Raw genomic sequence first — 18,774 nt, forward strand, 5'->3', positions numbered from 1 at the left:
GAGTCTAATTGACAGTTATATTGATTTATGTTGATTATGTTCCTGAATATGGTACATGATGAGTTATGTTCCTGATGATGGTACATGTTTAGAATAGGATTTATTCTTGATATGGATTTATATTCTGATTTGAATACATGTTAGAAATATCTGTTATATGCTTTTATATTGTTGTTATGATTGCATGTATACATGATTTATACTGAGAATGTAATTCTCACCGGAGTTATCCGGCTGTTGTCTTGTTTGTGTGTGTGCATGACAACAGGTGGGATAGGATCAGGGTCAAGAAGAGAACGAGGCTGGACTAGATAGCGTGGAGATCCGGGCTTCGAAGCAACTTAGGATTCAGCACTGATATATAGTTGAACCTAGTTGAATTCTTGTAGATAATACAAGATTTATATGTTTATGTTTAGTATGTAATCTGAATTGAATTATATTACGTTTCCGCTTTATATTTAAAAAAAATAAAAAATTTAGACCCTGTTTATTATAATTGTTTGAATTATTCCTAAAGACGATTAAGGAATGAATTAGCGTCCGGGTCCCCACAAGCACACAAACATATCAAGATGGAGTATACTGCAACATGGATAACAGCGAAAACTAACCTTAGAATCCTAGCAAGATTCGAAGATAAATGTTTAGTTTGGCAAAAAGTCAGTTGTGTTGTAATATAGATATGATTCATCATAATCTTTATTATTGCTCTACAAGGCATGCTAGCGTAGAGTGTAAGAAGAGCGAGAGAGATGCAGGCGAGCGAGAGCTCGAGAATGCTTGAGAGGAGCGAGAGAGAGTCGAGCATCAGAATGTTAGAGTTTGGGAAGCCCGGATTGTGATTTTTTGTTAAGAAAAGTTTCTCCTTTGTGTCAAAAGTTTTCATCATCTTCGTTCAACTCAATTGCTTTAAAGACGACAACATTGTAGTCATTGTTTCTCTTAGCACAAGACTCAATTTTTCTCAATATCAAATAATGTAAAAGATTTTATATATATATATATAATTTCATCCTTAATTGTTCAGTCCTCCAACACTAAAATTTCACTCACCCAATAAAGTGTTCAGTCTCCCACCTGATATGTTACGTCATCTAAATATATATGTTAAGTCGTTCAAATTTTATGACATCGTTATTACGTTTTTGCATGGGGACGATGATCATCCAAATATTTATTAACTCAAATGGGGAGTGGAAGATTGATTAACAAGGCACTTGTACATGGTTATGCAAATCTAAAGAATGGACCGGCTATTTCGATCGATGATAGTAATTGACAATAATTTTGTTATGAATGAAATAAATGAGAGACTTGGTTTGGCTAAATTGGAGATTGAACAAAGGTTGAGATATTTACCATTCTATTAAGTTGAAACTAGAAACTTATGAACTATTATAGTAGGGTGAAACTAGAGAAATCGGTTGATAATTTTTAAACTTATTTCAGTTCATGTTTCAAATATATTTTTACGTAATTTTGGTATATTATTTTTTTAAGTATAGAAAAACATGTTTTTTTTTACGAAACGACGACTATATCACTCACCATTGACTTCGTCTCCAAGATGAAAGTGAGATGGAAGAAAACAATATGCGGCATTTTGGGCTGGTGAATCTGCTGGACTGACGCTGTTTTGAAATTTCCTACACGTTTCATTCAATTTCAGTTGAGATATTTTTATGCTTATTATTGTTTCAGTTTAAAAGTTGTAAAACTGTTGGTTTAATGAATAAAACTCAGTTCTGAGTTTTATATTGTTAGGGCTAAGTACTGTCGCTAAATTTTCAAGAGTATTGCTGATGCTCGTGCCTCGTAGGCTCGAGGCGTGACAGATAGTTAATCCATCAAACAGAACAGCAGCTGCCATAAGAGAGATTAGACATACAGAAAATCATGATAAAACAGCAAAAGGTTACCTTTGCTCTAAGCTTATACAAATGGCTAACGGAAAGAATAAGATGGTTTAGTGCTTTGATAAAAGAATGCTGGTAATTACTGAACTTCCGATTACAAGTGTTTCATCTCGAGTTGTCCACTCTTAAAGCAGCACATGCTGAATAATAAGTGGAATTAGTATAATACTTAAGGGACAGCCACTCAATGAAAATCTCTTTTTTTATGAAGAATTTATTTTTAAAAAAATATATTTTTATACTTTCGACTATCAGATAAAAATCAATCATCATCGAACCCTCCATGAAAATCTCCAGTAGCCATGAAATGAGGTTTTCATGATTCTTTAAAGTTTTGTACAACACGTGGCACTAAATCTGCTAAAGATGTTGGCATCAAAGTTTTCCTTGCATCCAACAAGGTCTGAGGATGTTAAAATAATTAACACTTTCAATACATAGTTTTGCTGCTAGAGAAATAAGCTGAAATAGTGCTATGAGGGGGGATTTAAATGTTAAAGGTTTTAGTAGTTAATAGTTCGGTAAGAAGTAAAGAAAAGACTCGAGATGAAACATTTGCAATTTGTCATATTAGCAACTTCCAAATTCAGAGCCAAACAACATTTCTTACCTAACCCAGGATGTTTAATAAATGAACGAAGAAAATTTTGACATAGGAACCATGTGACAGAGACAGATAATTAAAGGATTTGTAACATGGTAAAAACCTATTACTTAGAGATAACAATTTCACCATTATAAAACAAAAAATAAGACAAAACAGAAACCAATGTCAATCTATTATAATTGTAAGTGTCAATCTTTCGATATAAATACATGATGATAAATAAAAAGGTCGGAAGAAACAATGACAGCAAGAACAATCGATGGATGAACCATATGGAGAAACGCTGCATTGATATGAAAGGAAAAAACTTAGTCGTGATTTCTCATCAAAAAATCTTATCATGTCAAGTGATACTCATTAACATGATAAGCATGAAAAGAAAATGCAGGATAGAACAAAGGAGTCGTAATTCATTAACGCACGATATCATTCTGCAGGTTCAGTCTTCGGTTGAAGATTTTTCGTTTTGCAAAGACTTTAAAACTCCATATGAGACTGTTCCGGCAACAAACAAGAAGACAGTTGGGGTGAAAGATGGATATAAATATTTGACAAAGAAGTCATCCCATGCTTCGGGTAGAAAACCTGCAAGCAACAATGATGTCACAACACAAGCTGCAAGTTTTGAGACATTGATTCATCATAAGACAAAATGATGCATCATCGGGTCATTACATGTGTATGCAAACAACACATACAGATTCTGCACTTCGCATAGATCTGTATACCTGATGAGGGCTAGTTCTCAAAATATATGAACTACATATAATTAAACAGGTGGCTAGTTCTCATAAGATATATTAGTTTTATCAAAACACATGAACTCCTGGTTTTGCTAAAAAAAATTTAGCTTGACGAATTCCGGTCTTCCGGATATGTTCTAAACGTTCGGAGACATTAAGTTAATGCAAAACAATACCTTAATTCTACAGCATTTTGAGTCTTGAAACAGGAGTGAGCACCTTGAATCTAATACATTCACATAAATTTCTCATATAAAAGAAAAAATTCCACAGCCTCAATTCATAGTAACAAGAAAATAAAAAAAAAAAACACCGCGAAAAAACAATATCCTGCCAACACATATACGGACTGTAAGTATCAAAGAACTGGATTCAACTTCAACCTAATCGCAGCAATGAAAAAATGTATTTTGATTGCTATAATCAAAACCACACCTGAGGCAGCAAGAGCAATGCCTTCAATAAGAATTATCGCGCCGAGGCCCAACCAAGCAAGTAAAAAAGCACTCTCGTTCTTCGTCAGTCCCTCAACTTTACCCGCCTGCTGCGGCGACGCGAAGCTCGGTTTTTCCACCGGATCTCGGCGGATAACGTCTCTTTTCCCCTTCAGCTGCTGCTTCTTGGCCGGAACATCTGCAGAAGCCGAAGAGCCGAATCCCCTTCCGGAAGACGAGTTTCCGGGATTTTTGGAAGATGGGTTCGAAGTATCTTCTTCTGTGGAAGAATCTTGCAGAGATTTGACGGAAAATTTGGTGGGATTAAGGTCTGGTTTGTGGAGGAGATGCGGTTTATTTGTGAATAGAGATGAGGAGTAGTGGAACATTAGCGCCATACTCAGTTTACTTTGTATAGATATTTTTGGTTGAACATTACATTACCCAACCGCGCCTGAGTATCTCAAAAGGAGACTTCGGACGATGTCATGAGTCGTATTTTGTGAGACGGATCTCTTATTTGGGTCATCTATGAAAAAATATTATTTTTTATGCTAAGACTACGTTTGGTTGGAGGATAAAATAATGAAATGATTAAGATAGAAATGATAAAAAGAATTATTGAAGTAGATAATAATAAAATAATATTATATTTGGTATGATTGTTAAGAATGAGATAAATAATAATCTTTTGATGAATTGTCAAAATTGCCCTTCCAATTTTGTGGCGGCAGCGGTCGATGGTGGTCGGCCGGCCGGAAGCGGCGGCGGCGGTCCGGCTATCGGCCGACAGGAGGAGGGGGTGGTCGGCGGTGGTAGTTGTCGGCGGCGGTCGGCAAGCGGAGGGGGTGGTCGTCCGGCGGTCGGTGGAGGGGAGTGGTGGTGAGTTTGGAATTTGGATTTAGGAGAAGGGTAAAATTGAAAAAATAGAATGGATTAAGAGTGAGATAAATAATCGTAAGGGGTAAGGAGTGATTATTTTATCACATCTAATATAACCTAATCATTTATAGGAGGGATTGACTTGGTTAAATAAAAAACGTACCAAACATGTGATTATGTGGGTTAAAAAAATAAACCCACCTAATCACCCCAACCAAACGGGACCTAAGAGTATTATATTTTAGTGTGAATATCGGTAGGGTTGACTCGTCTCACAGATAAAAGTGAGACCATCTCACAAGATACCTTACTCCAAAAACATATAAATTTCAAAACCCAGGCGTCTACAAAAAATATTATTATATTATTTTAATTTTGAAATATTTATATTATTTGAAATGATATAATGACTTATATATTATAATAATTAAATTATTTATAATTATAATTATTTATGTATGAATCAGGGATTAATCAGGAAATTAAATTTGGGGAAGGCTCGAAATTGATACAAAGTTGGTGGGTTGGGCTTTGGACGTGGGAAGGTTAGACTTTAGGAAGTTTTAAAAAACTCACAGAGAATTTTTTTCTTTGGTTGGGTTAGAGCCTAAGACAGCCCTAGTCTAGATTCGCCGTCCCTCACATGACTAATGAAATTTGAAAGAGTTATATTATTTATAATTATTTATGTATGATTTTTTTTTACAAATTTTTTTTATGGATTTGTAATGAGTAGGGGTGAGAAAAAATACCGAAATACCGAAATACCTAAAAATCGTACCGAAAAAATACCGAACTTACCGAAAAAATCGGTATACCGAACATTTCGGTACGGTATCATACCGTACCGAAATTTTCGGTATCGGTATCGGTATAAAATATTTTTTTTTCGGTATTTTGGTATATACTAAAATACCGAAAATAATTTTTTATTATTATTTTTTTTAAAATTTAACTCTGGTATACCGAAAAAATGTCGGTATACCGAAAAATGTGTTTCGGTATACCGACATTTTTCGGTATAACGGCAAAATTTTCGGTGTCGGTACGGTACCGGTATGAAATTTTTCCATGTAGAAGTAATTAGGGGGGGGAAAAAATACCGAAATACCGAAATACCGTACCGAAAAAAATACCGAACTTACCGAAAAAATCGGTATACCGAACATTTCGGTACGGTATGACCGTACCGAAATGTTCGGTATCGGTATGAAATATTTTTTTTTTCGGTAATTTTTTATTATTATTATTTTTTATATTTAAGTTCGGTATACCGAAAAAAATTTCGGTGTCGGTACGGTACCGGTATGAATTTTTTTCATACCGAAATTTCGGTATACCGCATGTGCGGTATACCGAAATTTCGATATCGGTATCGGTATGGAAAAATTTCATACCGATATTTTCGGTACGGTATACGGTACCGTAGTTCGGTATGGTATAAAAAAATACACCTGTGTGGGGGGCCCCACAGTACACCCAGTTCGCATGAGTGGTCCGGGCACCGCTGCCGCCGCCCCCAAAAAAATTATTGTTAAAATCAAAACCAAAATTGTAGGTACCATATAAATATATTATTTTTTGAATATCTACAATTTTGATTTTGATTTTAACAATAATTTTTTTGGGGGCGGCGGCGGTGGGGGCGGCGGCAGCGGTGCCCGGACCACTCATGCGAACTGGGTGTACTTTGGGGCCCCCACACAGGTGTATTTTTTTATACCGTACCGTACCCACCCCTAGAAGTAATAGATGATTTTTTATATAAAAAAATTTAACAATCTCTGAATTTCATAAGAGTTATATATATTAAAAAAAACATAAATATTACAGCCGCAAAAAAAAAAATATAATAAATTGATTCCTAGTCAAAAAGTGGAATGCCTTATGCCCCTATTCACCTGAGTTTGTAATGGCCCACGAATTCATCATGGAAGTCGAGAAAATTTTCTACCTTTTATAGATTATACATGATGATACAAATATCAGCGACCCAAACAACGCAAGAAATCAAAATCAATTCAATCCCAGCCAATTAACTCAGTTGTCCTTACTGCATCGCTTGCCAAGATGCTTCAGTCAAATTATGTTCTCCGAACAATGTAACTTTGCCCTTCTGTTCACCCGTCCGTCTTATTGTTCAAGAAACGGCCTCTATTTCTTCTTGAATATCGTTGCACTTAATCTCTAGTTCACAAGCTTCATCTCCTCGCTGAGGCTCGTAATGTCAGGGATAATGCCTCCATCCAGATTTCTTATCACAGAATTCCCTACAAGGTCTTTCAATATGATGGCTGGATCCTTGGCTCCACCATGCTCCAAGAATTTCGATCTTAGAGCAGATCCTGCAGCTTCTGATAATGGGTCTTCCTCAAAAATCTTTTTCCATATTGTTGCAGCAAAGCATTTGGCATACAGGTAGCTGTAGTAACCTGCAATTTTAAAGAAAAGGAAAACCAATTTCAGTGCAGCTATAGCGCTCTAAATACAAACGAACAAGCAAACTAGATGGTAGATGTGCATAATTTCTGTTCTCGAACCTGTTATGTCTAAAACTAACTAATGTATTAGGCAGATGAATATCCAGAACGCTCAATAGTACCTGCACCATAAGTAACAAGATGACTGAATCGTGTGTGCCAATGAGTTCCTTCCACGTGCCTCCAACTGGTGTGCTCTCTTTTCAGATCCGAAACAACGGAAATTGTATCTTGGATTGAAGAGGGCTGCATTGTATGAAGTGTTTGATCGATCAAGGCATAGAAGATCTGGAAAAGACGCAGGTAAAAGATAAGTGTGTCAGTGTGTCATCTGTAATGGACATAGCAAATGATTAATCCATTTGAGCATTGTACAACAAACCTGGCGTTGCAATTCGGTTGCAGCAAACATATTTTTTGCTCCTATTAGTGATTTTACCAAATTTTCAGGTATCAGTTCACCTGTTGAATGATGTTTTGCAAATGTCCTTAAGACTCGATAATCCCAAGCATAGTACCTGTCATTCACAATAAAATGAAAGAAAGGCCAATCATGCACAAGATAGGGATTTTATTCTTCCACCAGATAACAGCATGAAGCTTAGACCAATGTTTGACATGTAGTCTGAGATGTTTTCAAACTGCAATAGGAAATGAAGCCCAATCTAAAAGACCACCCACCCTCAATATTATTATTTTACTTACTATTTTGAGTAATCATGTGTCATACAAAGCAAAAATTTCGGAATTGTTGTCTTAGTTTGTACATTTATAGTTGCAGGGCCTAGAAACAACAATCGACTCACTCAAAGAGATTTGAAGGTGTTTCTGCAAAATCAAGAACAACCCTGGTTCCGGAAAAATGTTGGTAATCCTGAAAGAGAAACCATTCAGAAAAATTATGATTGTGTTACTTAATATTTAAGTGAAATCTATTCGACTTAGGCAAAAGGATAAACTTTACCGTTCTGGAAAGCAATGAATGAAGAGCATGCCCAAACTCATGAAAAAGTGTTTCTACATCAGAATGATGAAGCTTCACAGAAGCAAAGTTTGACCCCGGAAAATTGCAAACCAGTGCTACAATCTGCAAAAAAAATAACGACGAGATAATATATCTGTAAGCACAAGGACAAAATAATGAACGCACAGATCGGTATCAATTATCTGCCAAATTGTATATGCTATATGTTAAAATAATCATCTTCTGTACTAGCTGGTAATTCAGAAATGTCCACCAAACAAATTTCAAATATGCATCTGCCTTTCATGTTCACCTTTTTATAATACCAGTAGTTGTTTCAAAATTCATTCTGACTTGAATTATCTTCCACGCAAGAACAAGTAGTGAGCACAAATCAAGGAACATGCCAACTTCATGAATTGTATATTTTTAATAGCAATTGTATCAGATTTATTGGCATTGCCACATAAGTGTAAAATAAATAAATAGATAAATAAAAGAAAGAAAGGAGGCAGACGAAATGTTTGCATACCGGTACTTGGTATTCTATTTCTGAAATCCGGCGCCCCCCTTTGATAGCAAAATGAGCACAGATAGGATGCTTACCCTTTCTCGATTTCAAATCAAGGTACAAATACCCCAAGTTACCCTGCATCATTGTGTACAATTAAAAAATTTAAGGATGAAATTATGCTCAAAGATAGCGGATGTATTCATGTAGATGCCATATTCACTAAACCAACTCCGTTTCTTTCTGAGAAATGTGGAGCACTGGAGCTACATAACACTTATTCCATATATTCAACCAACACAATCGAAGACAAAATAATAAAATTAGTATTACCAGGATCTACAACGGCTCTATGTATACAGATTAGAACACTCAACAGATTAACTTCAAATGCTTGACTAGCAGATAAGCAGTTACAGAAGCAAATGTAACTTCTTTGGGCAATAATAATTCAACCGGGTGCATGAAACTGGCAGGTTATCGCTTATTAGTTATTACTCTCAAAAGTCAGAAGAAATGAAAGAAACTAACTGGGGAAGATTGAGGCTATAAAACTTCCAAGCAATGCAACATGAATGGGAACATATGATGTTTGTGTTTGATATATAAAGATCATATATTTTGCTAATAGTTATTTAATTTCTGAATGACTGGTTAAGGAAGAGCACAGAGTACATATATCAAAGAGATGGCTCCATTTATGCACCTCATTAGGATGGTGAAGAGATAATTTCAGCACATCTGGATGCCATGATTCACCAGGACAAAGTGGAATCTCCTGAAATTTTACCCCAAATAATGACTTGGCCAGAACTTTTAGCCCCTCGATGCATTGTGGCAAGGAAAAATAAGACGCAACAACCTACAAAATTATACAGCAACATCAGCTCATTGCCTTTGAATAATAGCCAAATAAAATCTAAAACCACCAAAATCAGAACGGGAGTATTCAATTACTAAACCAAACTTAGACTATTTCACAAATAATAGCATTGAAATCTAATATAACCATGATTGAGTCGATATCGGTTCAAAACTAGAAGATAAGAAAATGCTGGGAACGCCTATCATACATTTGTCTCCTTACTTTACAAATCTCTCTAGGTAGAGGGTAGTGGAAATAGACAGATTTTATAACTCATAAAAATCATGAGCATGCCATCAAAAGGTTTATTAATTAGTTTGACTGGCATAAGCAGACAAAACATAAGCCGTTTATTTATAACATTTCCATTCACTATCTTGACAGCCATTGCCATCTGCAAATTTCAATGCATTACTTGTGCGTTTTTGGACATGCACTAGATTTCAACCAACGTGTAAAGTGACTCATTCATAATTTTCTGCTATAAAAAGTTCGTCAGGCTGTTGTTTATTATCCAAACCTTTTATTTGCATAAAACACCCATATAAAAAAATTCATACTCTTTTCGCAGAGAAATTTCAAATGCCCGAGCTTCTTGCAGACAAACATACATAAAAAAAAAGCATATTCAATTCACAATCCACACGAACATGAGATATAAAGAGCAAATTAACTGAGAAATCCAAATTGTGGGTCGATGATTTCATCATTCGAGTGAAGTATGGCTCATCCCATGGCTCAACATCTTCACCAAATAGAAAACCTTTGCTGCTCTTAAAATTTGAAATATTCTTAAGCTCCTACAGTAACAATATGCAATAATCTGTCAAGCCAAAAAAAATGCCTGCAGCAATAATAGACAAATTATCAATTTTAATCTATTGTATATAAGGACTATCTAGTGGTGTACCTCTTCAGCCTTTAGTCTGACCATTTTACTCATGTCACTAAGAAAAGACCGAACAACTTCAGGCGATGAAGCCATATTATCCTTAAGAGTGAATTCAGCATAAGATTTACTTCCCATTATCTGCATATGATTATTTTGCATGACAATGAAAATGGTATTGATTTCAGTTCTCTGCAAGATATGCTCAAGGTAATTGACATGCAAGTAAAAAAAAGGTGCAAAACAGTAGCGAGTAGTGAGCAAAAAAAATGCATTTCGCCATGAAATAATCACAAAATCTAAATGGTGATATTCAAAAGTAATCTTTCCACACAACTTTAGATTTCATTCACTAGGTACATTACAAACCCACCTTTGTACCTACCCTTATCACAACTTCAACCCGTAAAACATAATTTCCATCTTCAATAAAGTCAAAAATTGAAGTTTATTATAATGTGCTTGCTAACCTCGGAGAACTCATGACGTGCTGCAAGAAGCTTATCCAGAACTTTCAGATTTGCACGTGGAGCAGAATTTCCTTGGACGTAAGCCAACTTTCTAACCTGGACAAGTCTAAGAGATTATCACCATTTTTTTAAAATAAGATGATATAACGTCATGAAAAACAAAAACAAGTAGAATAAATGCTTTTATCAGAAATTGCTGTAAAAAAATCCATCTTGAAAATTAATCCCATGCACCCATCTAAATTGGTATAAGAAACAAGGAAATAACATAGATTACGAACTATCAACAGAATCCTAATCATTGAACTCCATTTCCCTAAAAATGTAATTAGTGAAAAATGAAAATACCATTTGCAGCTCTAATTACCTTTTTTTAAAGAAGAAATCATCAGCCAACAAATTTTTCCCCTCAATCTGAAGGGAAAACTAGAGGCTTACTCAGAAGGTGAAACTCCATTTCAAGATAGCTATGAAGTATAAACAAATGTAGAAAGTACCTCAGAATCAGACGCCAACTGCAAAATAGAGCACAAAGCATCAGGTTCCGTCGCTAAACGAAATCCTCTCTCTTTCCAATTACAATCTGATCCTGTTGATCTCCTTGAGACCACTAAAGAAGGGCGGTTGATGGGTTTGGCAAGATGATGCAAATTTATTGGAATACGTGATGCTGGGAATATATCCACATGACCTGGGTCAGTGATAATGTTTTCATTAAACCTGATCAAGAGACAATTAATTACTCACAAAATAATTTGCAATTGATTAGACAAAAAAACAAACAGAATAAGTTCCAGAATTGGGACTCTACAAACAGTTAAATGGTAGCACAAAATAATGAGAAAAAATGTAAGATCTTCTCCAAGAAGAGATGTGTGCTTACTGTCTGCAAAGGCGGACAATGTCTATATTTAGCTGATTAACTCGGTCCAACTTTTCTGTCAAGTGACAGAATTTGAAAAGTCAACTATAAAAAAGGAAGCAGCATATGAAGAAGAAAACGTGAGAGCTACTTGAGAAGGATCAATACCAGGGCTGAGATGAATTCCACCTTTCTCCAAGTCAATGCGCAGATAATTCGCAGCCCTCGCAGCTTCTACAGTAAGCATGTGATGATTGGTCTCAGCTTTTAAAACAGCAAGGTACAAACTAGGATTCGAGTTAAGACACTGCAAAACAATATTATTGTTATAATACTAAACAAGCAAATGCAAGAAGCTCGATATTATAAGATACTTTCATAAATCATTTTTCAATAGCTTTACGCTTGTCAGCTGTGCCAAAGTCCCGTTATATCTTCCCTACATCAACAATTCAGAATAGCAAAAATCCCATTTTGGAATTTCTTAGAAAATCATTACCATCTTTCCGACTCGGTAATCCAACAAAAAATTTATATGATGTAGATAGCAAAAATTCCAACAATCATTTAAAGAAGACCATCATTTTGAGAAAGCCATAAGCTTTACCAACTTGCACCAAGTTGATACGATGAACATAAACCACTATCAGCAGTCACCTCACATGTAGGTATTCATTTATGCGCAGAGATGCCTTGCTCGCCTCCTCCACAAATTCCCTAGATACAAAACCAAAACCCACAAAGAAAAAAAATCACCAAATGTAAAAATCAAGTAGATAAGCTCACACACACTTAAGTAATAAGAGCTCACATATCTGGATGTGTATGCCGACAAAGCTCCGCAGAGTCAACAACAGTACAAACCTACCAAACAACGAGCACCCCAAGCACATTACTCTCATTGAAAGTAAAAAATTTGGCATTAGTGTGCGTGTGTGTTTCATAGGAGATGCACCAATGCATCAACAATGATTCACTATCCACCATACAGGGAAAACTGAGAAGCTAAAGAAAACACACCGTATCGGATATCTCATCCATTGCTTTAATAATTTCGGGAGCTGAAGGCATTCCGGCGATATAATTAACGAGCTCGTTCGACCTAGCACAATAAGTGTAAACATTGCACATAACGAAATCGAAAAAAATAGGAAAAAGTAACAAGACTTTTTTTCCTTACCGATCGATTGCATCATCAACCATGCGCTGGAACCCCTGCGGGGTCTTCAAGTGGTCAAATCCATATATACCAGTTTCTTTGATCCATGGAGCCCTAGCGGAGTGTAGAAGGCGGCCTGAGCTGCTAAAATAAACCGACGGTCTACGGAGCAGAGCTCGCATGGTGAAAACAAAATACTTTTTTTCTGTTCCGTCCGTAAATCAAGTGACTGCGAAACTTCTATCAATTCAAGCTAATTTGATTTTTATGTAATTCAATTTATGTTTGTCAATTAAAAAAATAAAATAGTAAATTATTAGTTTACTAATTATTTAATATTTTTCTAAATTAATAAAATTTCATGTTCTATCATTATTGATTTATAAAAAAGTTACACACACATACATATATATATATATACATATATATATTTAGAAAAACTCTTTAATTACATTTAAGTAACCACAAAAATTCTTGTGAAACGGTCTCACAGATCAATTTCGTTGTTCGAATATCTTATTTTGGGTCATTCATGAAAAAATATTATTTTTTATGCTAAGAGTATTATTTTTTATTGTGAATATCGGTAGAGTTGATCCGTCTTACGGATAAAGATTCGTGAGATCGTCTCAAAAAAGATATACTCTCAAGTAACATGTCAAATAGATTTTCGGTCCTAAAAAAATTTGACATATATCTCCGTAAATAATATGCTCTATTATGTTATTTACTTTTAAAAACAAAAATTACCTAATAAGTATTGGCTTTGTGAATTTTCATTGGTTTCTCCTCAATATTCATAAACTTCATATATTGGTTTTTAATAGGTTGAAATACGTTTTGCTATTTTTATTTTTTAAATAAAAATTGAATAACAATATAAGAAAAAAATAACAAATAAATTACAAGTGTCAACAACAGCAAAAAAATTATAAAGTCATGATTTTTATACTGTAAAAAATAATATATCAATGAAATCAACTTTGTAATAGAATAAGAATATCAATGAAATGAAAGGTTTTACATGTTTATATTAGTTAAGTTAAATAAAAAAAACATTTTATAAATATAGAAAATGAAGAGTGAGGATGACCATTCTCATCTAAAATAGATGAAATGGCTATCATTATGAATAGGAAATGACACCAATAATGTGTATGATTGAAATGAGAATGTTCATTGAGTGAGTCTATTGTGAGACGGTCTCACGAATCTTTATATGTGAGACGGCTCAGCCCTACCGATATTCACAATAAAAAATAATACTGTTAACATAAAAAGTAATACTTTTTTTGGATGACCCAAATAAGAGATTAATCTCACAAAATATGACCCGTGAGATCGTATCACATAAGTTTTTGCCATGTTCATTTCATTATCACCTCATTCTCTCAATCAAACATGTTCTAATACTATTGTTAATAACACAATTGGTCAAATTTTCATCAAAAATCAAATCAACAAAACTGAGTCAAATGGATCATTTCAGTTAGTATCCAAAATAATTGAATTGTCTATTAATATTTAAAAACGTAATTTTAAAAATACAATATAAAAGTGTTTTTTTTTTTTAAATGGATATATCAATTTTTGGGTTGACTATTTTTTCCTTTTAAAAAATAACCAGAAGTGATTTTTTAAAAAATAAAATCGAACTGAATCTTTTAACGAAATTGTTGGGTTAAACATGTAAAGTGAAAGTAGTAATGAGATGAGTTGATCTCATGGGAAGTGATCGTGCGTCAAGTTGTTGATGTTGCAACACTTGATCTGGTTGGCTGGGTGAATGTAAAATAATGACGTCAAATCTTTATATATTCATTAATAATTAAAATTAAAGAAACGATAATTAATTTTTAAATAGTTTAAAATATTAAATCAAAATTAAAAAAATGGGATCCCCTCACGAACGATTTAAAAAACAAGGAGTGTGACTTATTTTAAAAAAAAAGAAGGAGTTGACTCTTGATTAGTATGTTAAACCTTAATTAAATTTGTAACTTTCTAAATTAATTAATCTCTTCTCTTTCTTCTCGTTCGACGCACAAAACCCCCCCACAAAATTCCCCAATTGTAAGCTTCCCAAATTTAAAGAACTCATCTTCCTTATCTACCACTTCCGCGTCACATTAAATCGAAATTGACACTATTGTTGCTCAGGTGTTGTTGCGCTCATTCCTCAGATTCAGATCTAAATCTACTCCCACATATGTTGGTCCCATTCTTCTGTATTTGAAGACGAAGAAAAATAAAGTAAGTTTGCTCCTGAAAACCAGTTCATTGTTTTCTTCATTTCATGCAGCTATCGACCAAATTGAAGATCAATAATTTGTGTCGTTCATTGTTTTCTTCGTCGAACAAAATTAAAATGAAGAATTTTTTCCAACCAAAATTAAGTTGGTCGATCAAGAAAAATTCTTCCTGGTCGACCAATGAAAAATTTTTCATGGTCGACCACACTCTTAATGGTCGACCGAGAAATTAAGTTCTTCCTGGTCGACCAATGAAAATTTTTTCATGGTCGACCACACTCTTAATGGTCGACCGTGATGATCATGGTCGACCGACTTAATTTCTTGGTCGACCAACATATTTTTGGTCGACCATGTGCGGTTTTGTTTTTATTTTGTTATTAAATAATTTTGCTCATTCTAATTATCATATTTGTTTGTGCACTTTGTAGATATGCCAACAGTTATTGTTGTTCATTTTGATGGGAAATGGGAAGTGACGGAGGGGCTGGTTTATAAATGGAATCCAGGGGCCAATGCAAAGTTTGTTGCTATTCCAGTGGATGATGATATTTGTTATTTTGAAAATTTAAAAAGTGAACTATATAGAGCTGGAAAAGTAGAAGACACTGCCAACTTGAGGTTGAGTTATCTTCTAGATTTTCCGTGCAACATTAAACCAATTTATATAGAGAATGACCATGATTTGAAAGCATATTTGTATCTTGGTTGTCCGAGAAGTAGGCCGGTGCTTCAAGTAGAAATTGAATGTGTTGCTTCTGTTGATTCTTTTGATAATGTGCACGGGTATGGTATTGATGAAAACAATTGCAATATTAACGAACAGAGGCATTTTGATGATTATTTTCACTTGAATATTGTTTCTGTGGATCGTAATAATAGCAGTGATTTTTTCGACGAAGCGCATAACGTGGATGTCATGCATGTGGATCGTAGTAACACAGACGAGTTATATGATGAAGCATGTAATGATGCAATTGAGGTCGAGGCAAATTTGGTTCAAAGCAATGACGCAAATTTGGATCCGGATGTGGATATTGACAGTGACTCATTTTCATTCACGGATGGTTCAAACTTGTTTGTTGGTCAAGAGTTTCCAAACCGAGAAGCGGTGAAAAAAGAGCTAATTAGAATAAGTTTGGAAGCTTGCTTTGAATTTGAGACGGTTAAAAGTAGCCAAAAGGTGTACGCCGTAAAATGTGTAGTGTCTGATTGCAAGTGGAGAATCTGGACCTCTTTGATTAAGAATGATTCACGTGCATTCTCCATTCGAACATATTGTAATACACATACATGTGGTTTGACTGGGAGACGAAAGAGAATCCGTGGAGCAAGTTCTGCTGTTGTTCGTGATATGTTAGTGGATAATTTCCAAGGTCATCCAGTGCCAATTGTACCAAAAGCAGTGATGGCGATGATGCGCAATAGTATGAATGCTGATATATCATACTACAAGGCTTGGAAAGGGAAAGAACTAGCAGACAATATGATGAAAGGTGATCCTACGCAGAGTTTTAATAAATTGAGTTGTTATTTGCACATGGTTGAGCAGATGAATCGAGGAAGCATAACAGACATATTTGTCGACGAGGAAAATCGATTCAAGTATATGTTTCTTGCTTTTGGTGCATGCATTAGAGGATATCGAAGTATGCGAAAAGTTGTATCAATTGATGGTACGTGGTTGAAGGGCAAATATAATGGTGTTTTACTAGTGGCATCGGCACAAGATGAAAATTATCACCAATATCCTTTGGCGTGGGGAATCGTAGATGTCGAGTGTACTTCTTCGTGGAGTTGGTTTTTAACGAAGTTGTTAGAAGTAGTATCAGATGAGGATGAATTGGTGATAATTTCTGACAGGCATCAGGGGATCATTAATGCGGTTTCTACTGTCTATAGAAATGCGCATCATGGTCATTGTACGTGGCATTTATCCCAAAACATGAAGACTAGATGCAAAAAGAAGGGTGCAACCGAAATGTTTTTGCACATTGCAAAAATTTATAAAACTTTCGAGTTTGATATTGCATACAATGATTTTAGGAATAGATATCCTGAGGCAGCGCAATATTTGGACGAGAGAGACTCACTTGATAGATGGACTCGAGCGTATTGTCCAAAGACCCGTTACAATATTATGACGACAAACGGGGTTGAGTCGATCAATGCTAGACTACTTGAAGAAAGGAAGCTGCCAATCATTGCACTCTTAGATTCTTTACAGAAACTGGCCTCATCTTGGTTTGCCCGATATCGCCACGCATCAATTGCAAGTAACACTAACCTGACCCCTACGATCGAGGGGATTCTTCGTAGCAGGTTCACAGATGCCCAAGGAATGCAAGTTTTTGAATTAGGACGTATGGAGTTTGATGTTAGGAGTCGTGGACATTCGGCCATAGTGGACCTCGAATCAAAAAGATGCACATGTCGAGTTTTTGATATTGATAGAATCCCATGTGCTCATGCCATCGCAGCTAGTTGGTTAGCGAATATTGATTTATATGATATGTGTTCACAGTACTATTCTACAATGTCATGGTGCATGGCTTACTCAGAGACTGTTTATCCCGTTCCAGAAGAAAATGAATGGCCACGAAACATTAATTTTCCATTGGTGTTGCCTCCTTTGCTAGAGAAGAGAGTTGGCAGAAGAAAACAAAACAGATTTCCTTCGATTGGTGAATTCAGCAAGAGATAGCTTGAGGGTCGACCATTAGCTTGATGGTCGACCATTATTTTTCTTTGGTCGACCATCAAGCTATCGGTAGGGTGATGGTCGATCCTTAGCTTTGTTAGGTCGACCATCAATCTCATGGTCGACCATTAGCTTGATGGTCGACCATTAGTTTTCTTTGGTCGACCATTAGCTTGTTGGTGAGTTTTGTTTTTTTTAAATATATATTAATAATTGTCCAAAATATGTAACATAATTGTGATCGTGGCAAATTACTGAGATTGTGATGAATTGATTCATATGTAAATTAAAATATATAACATAATCTTGAAATTACGATTTATATTTTTAGAAAATATAAAAAAATAGTTCGATTCCATGATTCAAATTTAACTTGAAACATATAACATAATCCTGTTTTTTAGATCGTGCCAAATACTGAGATTATGATGAATTGATTCATATGTAAATTAAAATATATAACATAATCTTGAAATTACGATTTATATTTTTTAAAAAATATAAATAAAAATTTCGATTCCATGATTCAAATTTAACTTGAAACATATAACATAATCCTGTTTTTTAGACCGTGCCAAATTACTGAGATTGTGATGAATTGATTCATATGTAAATTAAAATATATAACATAATCTTGAAATTACGATTTATATTTTTTAAAAAATATAAATAAATTTGTTCGATTCCATGATTCAAATTTAACTTGAAACATATAACATAATCCTGTTTTTTAGATCGTGGCAAAATACTGAGATTGGGATGAAAAACCCTAAACCCTAAAAAACCCTAAACCCTTGAAACCCTAAACCCTAAAACTAAATAACAATGGTCGACCAAAAGAATAGTGGTGGTCGACCAACACAATATAATGGTCGACCATAAAAGGTAAAGGTCGACTATTACTCGTTGGTCGACCAAACTCGTTTATGGTCGACTAACAGAATTTTGTGGTCGACCAGACAATTTTTGTCAACCAAAAACGAGAGTGGTCGACCAACAAAATAACACCAAAAATTACATAAGAAAACCATGTTCC

At 34.9% G+C, this 18,774-nt stretch overlaps 2 protein-coding genes across 5 annotated transcripts; both read right to left on the bottom strand.

The window, feature by feature from the left end:
• Window positions 1–2,681: 2,681 nt before the first annotated feature.
• On the bottom strand, window positions 2,682–4,155 carry LOC142533758 (protein LPA2). Of its 2 annotated transcripts, XM_075640645.1 has the most exons (3): window positions 3,705–4,155; window positions 2,949–3,111; window positions 2,682–2,809 (listed from the first exon to the last, which is right to left on the bottom strand). In XM_075640645.1, the coding sequence occupies exons 1-2, from the start codon at window positions 4,099–4,101 to the stop codon at window positions 2,966–2,968; spliced, it is 543 nt and encodes a 180-aa protein (XP_075496760.1). In that variant the 5' UTR covers window positions 4,102–4,155; the 3' UTR covers window positions 2,682–2,809; window positions 2,949–2,965. The 2 variants fall into 2 exon arrangements, with proteins under 2 accessions (XP_075496760.1, XP_075496759.1); XM_075640644.1 differs by having other exon boundaries at window positions 2,682–3,111.
• A 2,277-nt stretch (window positions 4,156–6,432) lies between these two features.
• Window positions 6,433–13,016, bottom strand: LOC142532796 (mitochondrial intermediate peptidase, mitochondrial). Of its 3 annotated transcripts, XM_075639255.1 has the most exons (17): window positions 12,807–13,016; window positions 12,647–12,728; window positions 12,438–12,490; window positions 12,289–12,343; window positions 11,795–11,933; window positions 11,648–11,702; window positions 11,262–11,484; window positions 10,765–10,860; window positions 10,316–10,435; window positions 10,080–10,205; window positions 9,247–9,402; window positions 8,562–8,678; window positions 8,030–8,152; window positions 7,872–7,939; window positions 7,448–7,583; window positions 7,188–7,353; window positions 6,433–7,017 (listed from the first exon to the last, which is right to left on the bottom strand). In XM_075639255.1, the coding sequence occupies exons 1-17, from the start codon at window positions 12,965–12,967 to the stop codon at window positions 6,773–6,775; spliced, it is 2,121 nt and encodes a 706-aa protein (XP_075495370.1). In that variant the 5' UTR covers window positions 12,968–13,016; the 3' UTR covers window positions 6,433–6,772. The 3 variants fall into 3 exon arrangements, with proteins under 3 accessions (XP_075495370.1, XP_075495372.1, XP_075495371.1); XM_075639257.1 differs by lacking the exon at window positions 12,807–13,016 and having other exon boundaries at window positions 12,284–12,343; window positions 12,647–12,706; XM_075639256.1 differs by lacking the exon at window positions 12,807–13,016 and having other exon boundaries at window positions 12,234–12,343; window positions 12,647–12,691.
• Between the last annotated feature and the right edge of the window lie 5,758 nt (window positions 13,017–18,774).

This window comes from Primulina tabacum, chromosome 18 (assembly GCF_025594145.1).
Source record: "Primulina tabacum isolate GXHZ01 chromosome 18, ASM2559414v2, whole genome shotgun sequence".
Classification (NCBI taxonomy): Eukaryota; Viridiplantae; Streptophyta; class Magnoliopsida; order Lamiales; family Gesneriaceae; genus Primulina; species Primulina tabacum.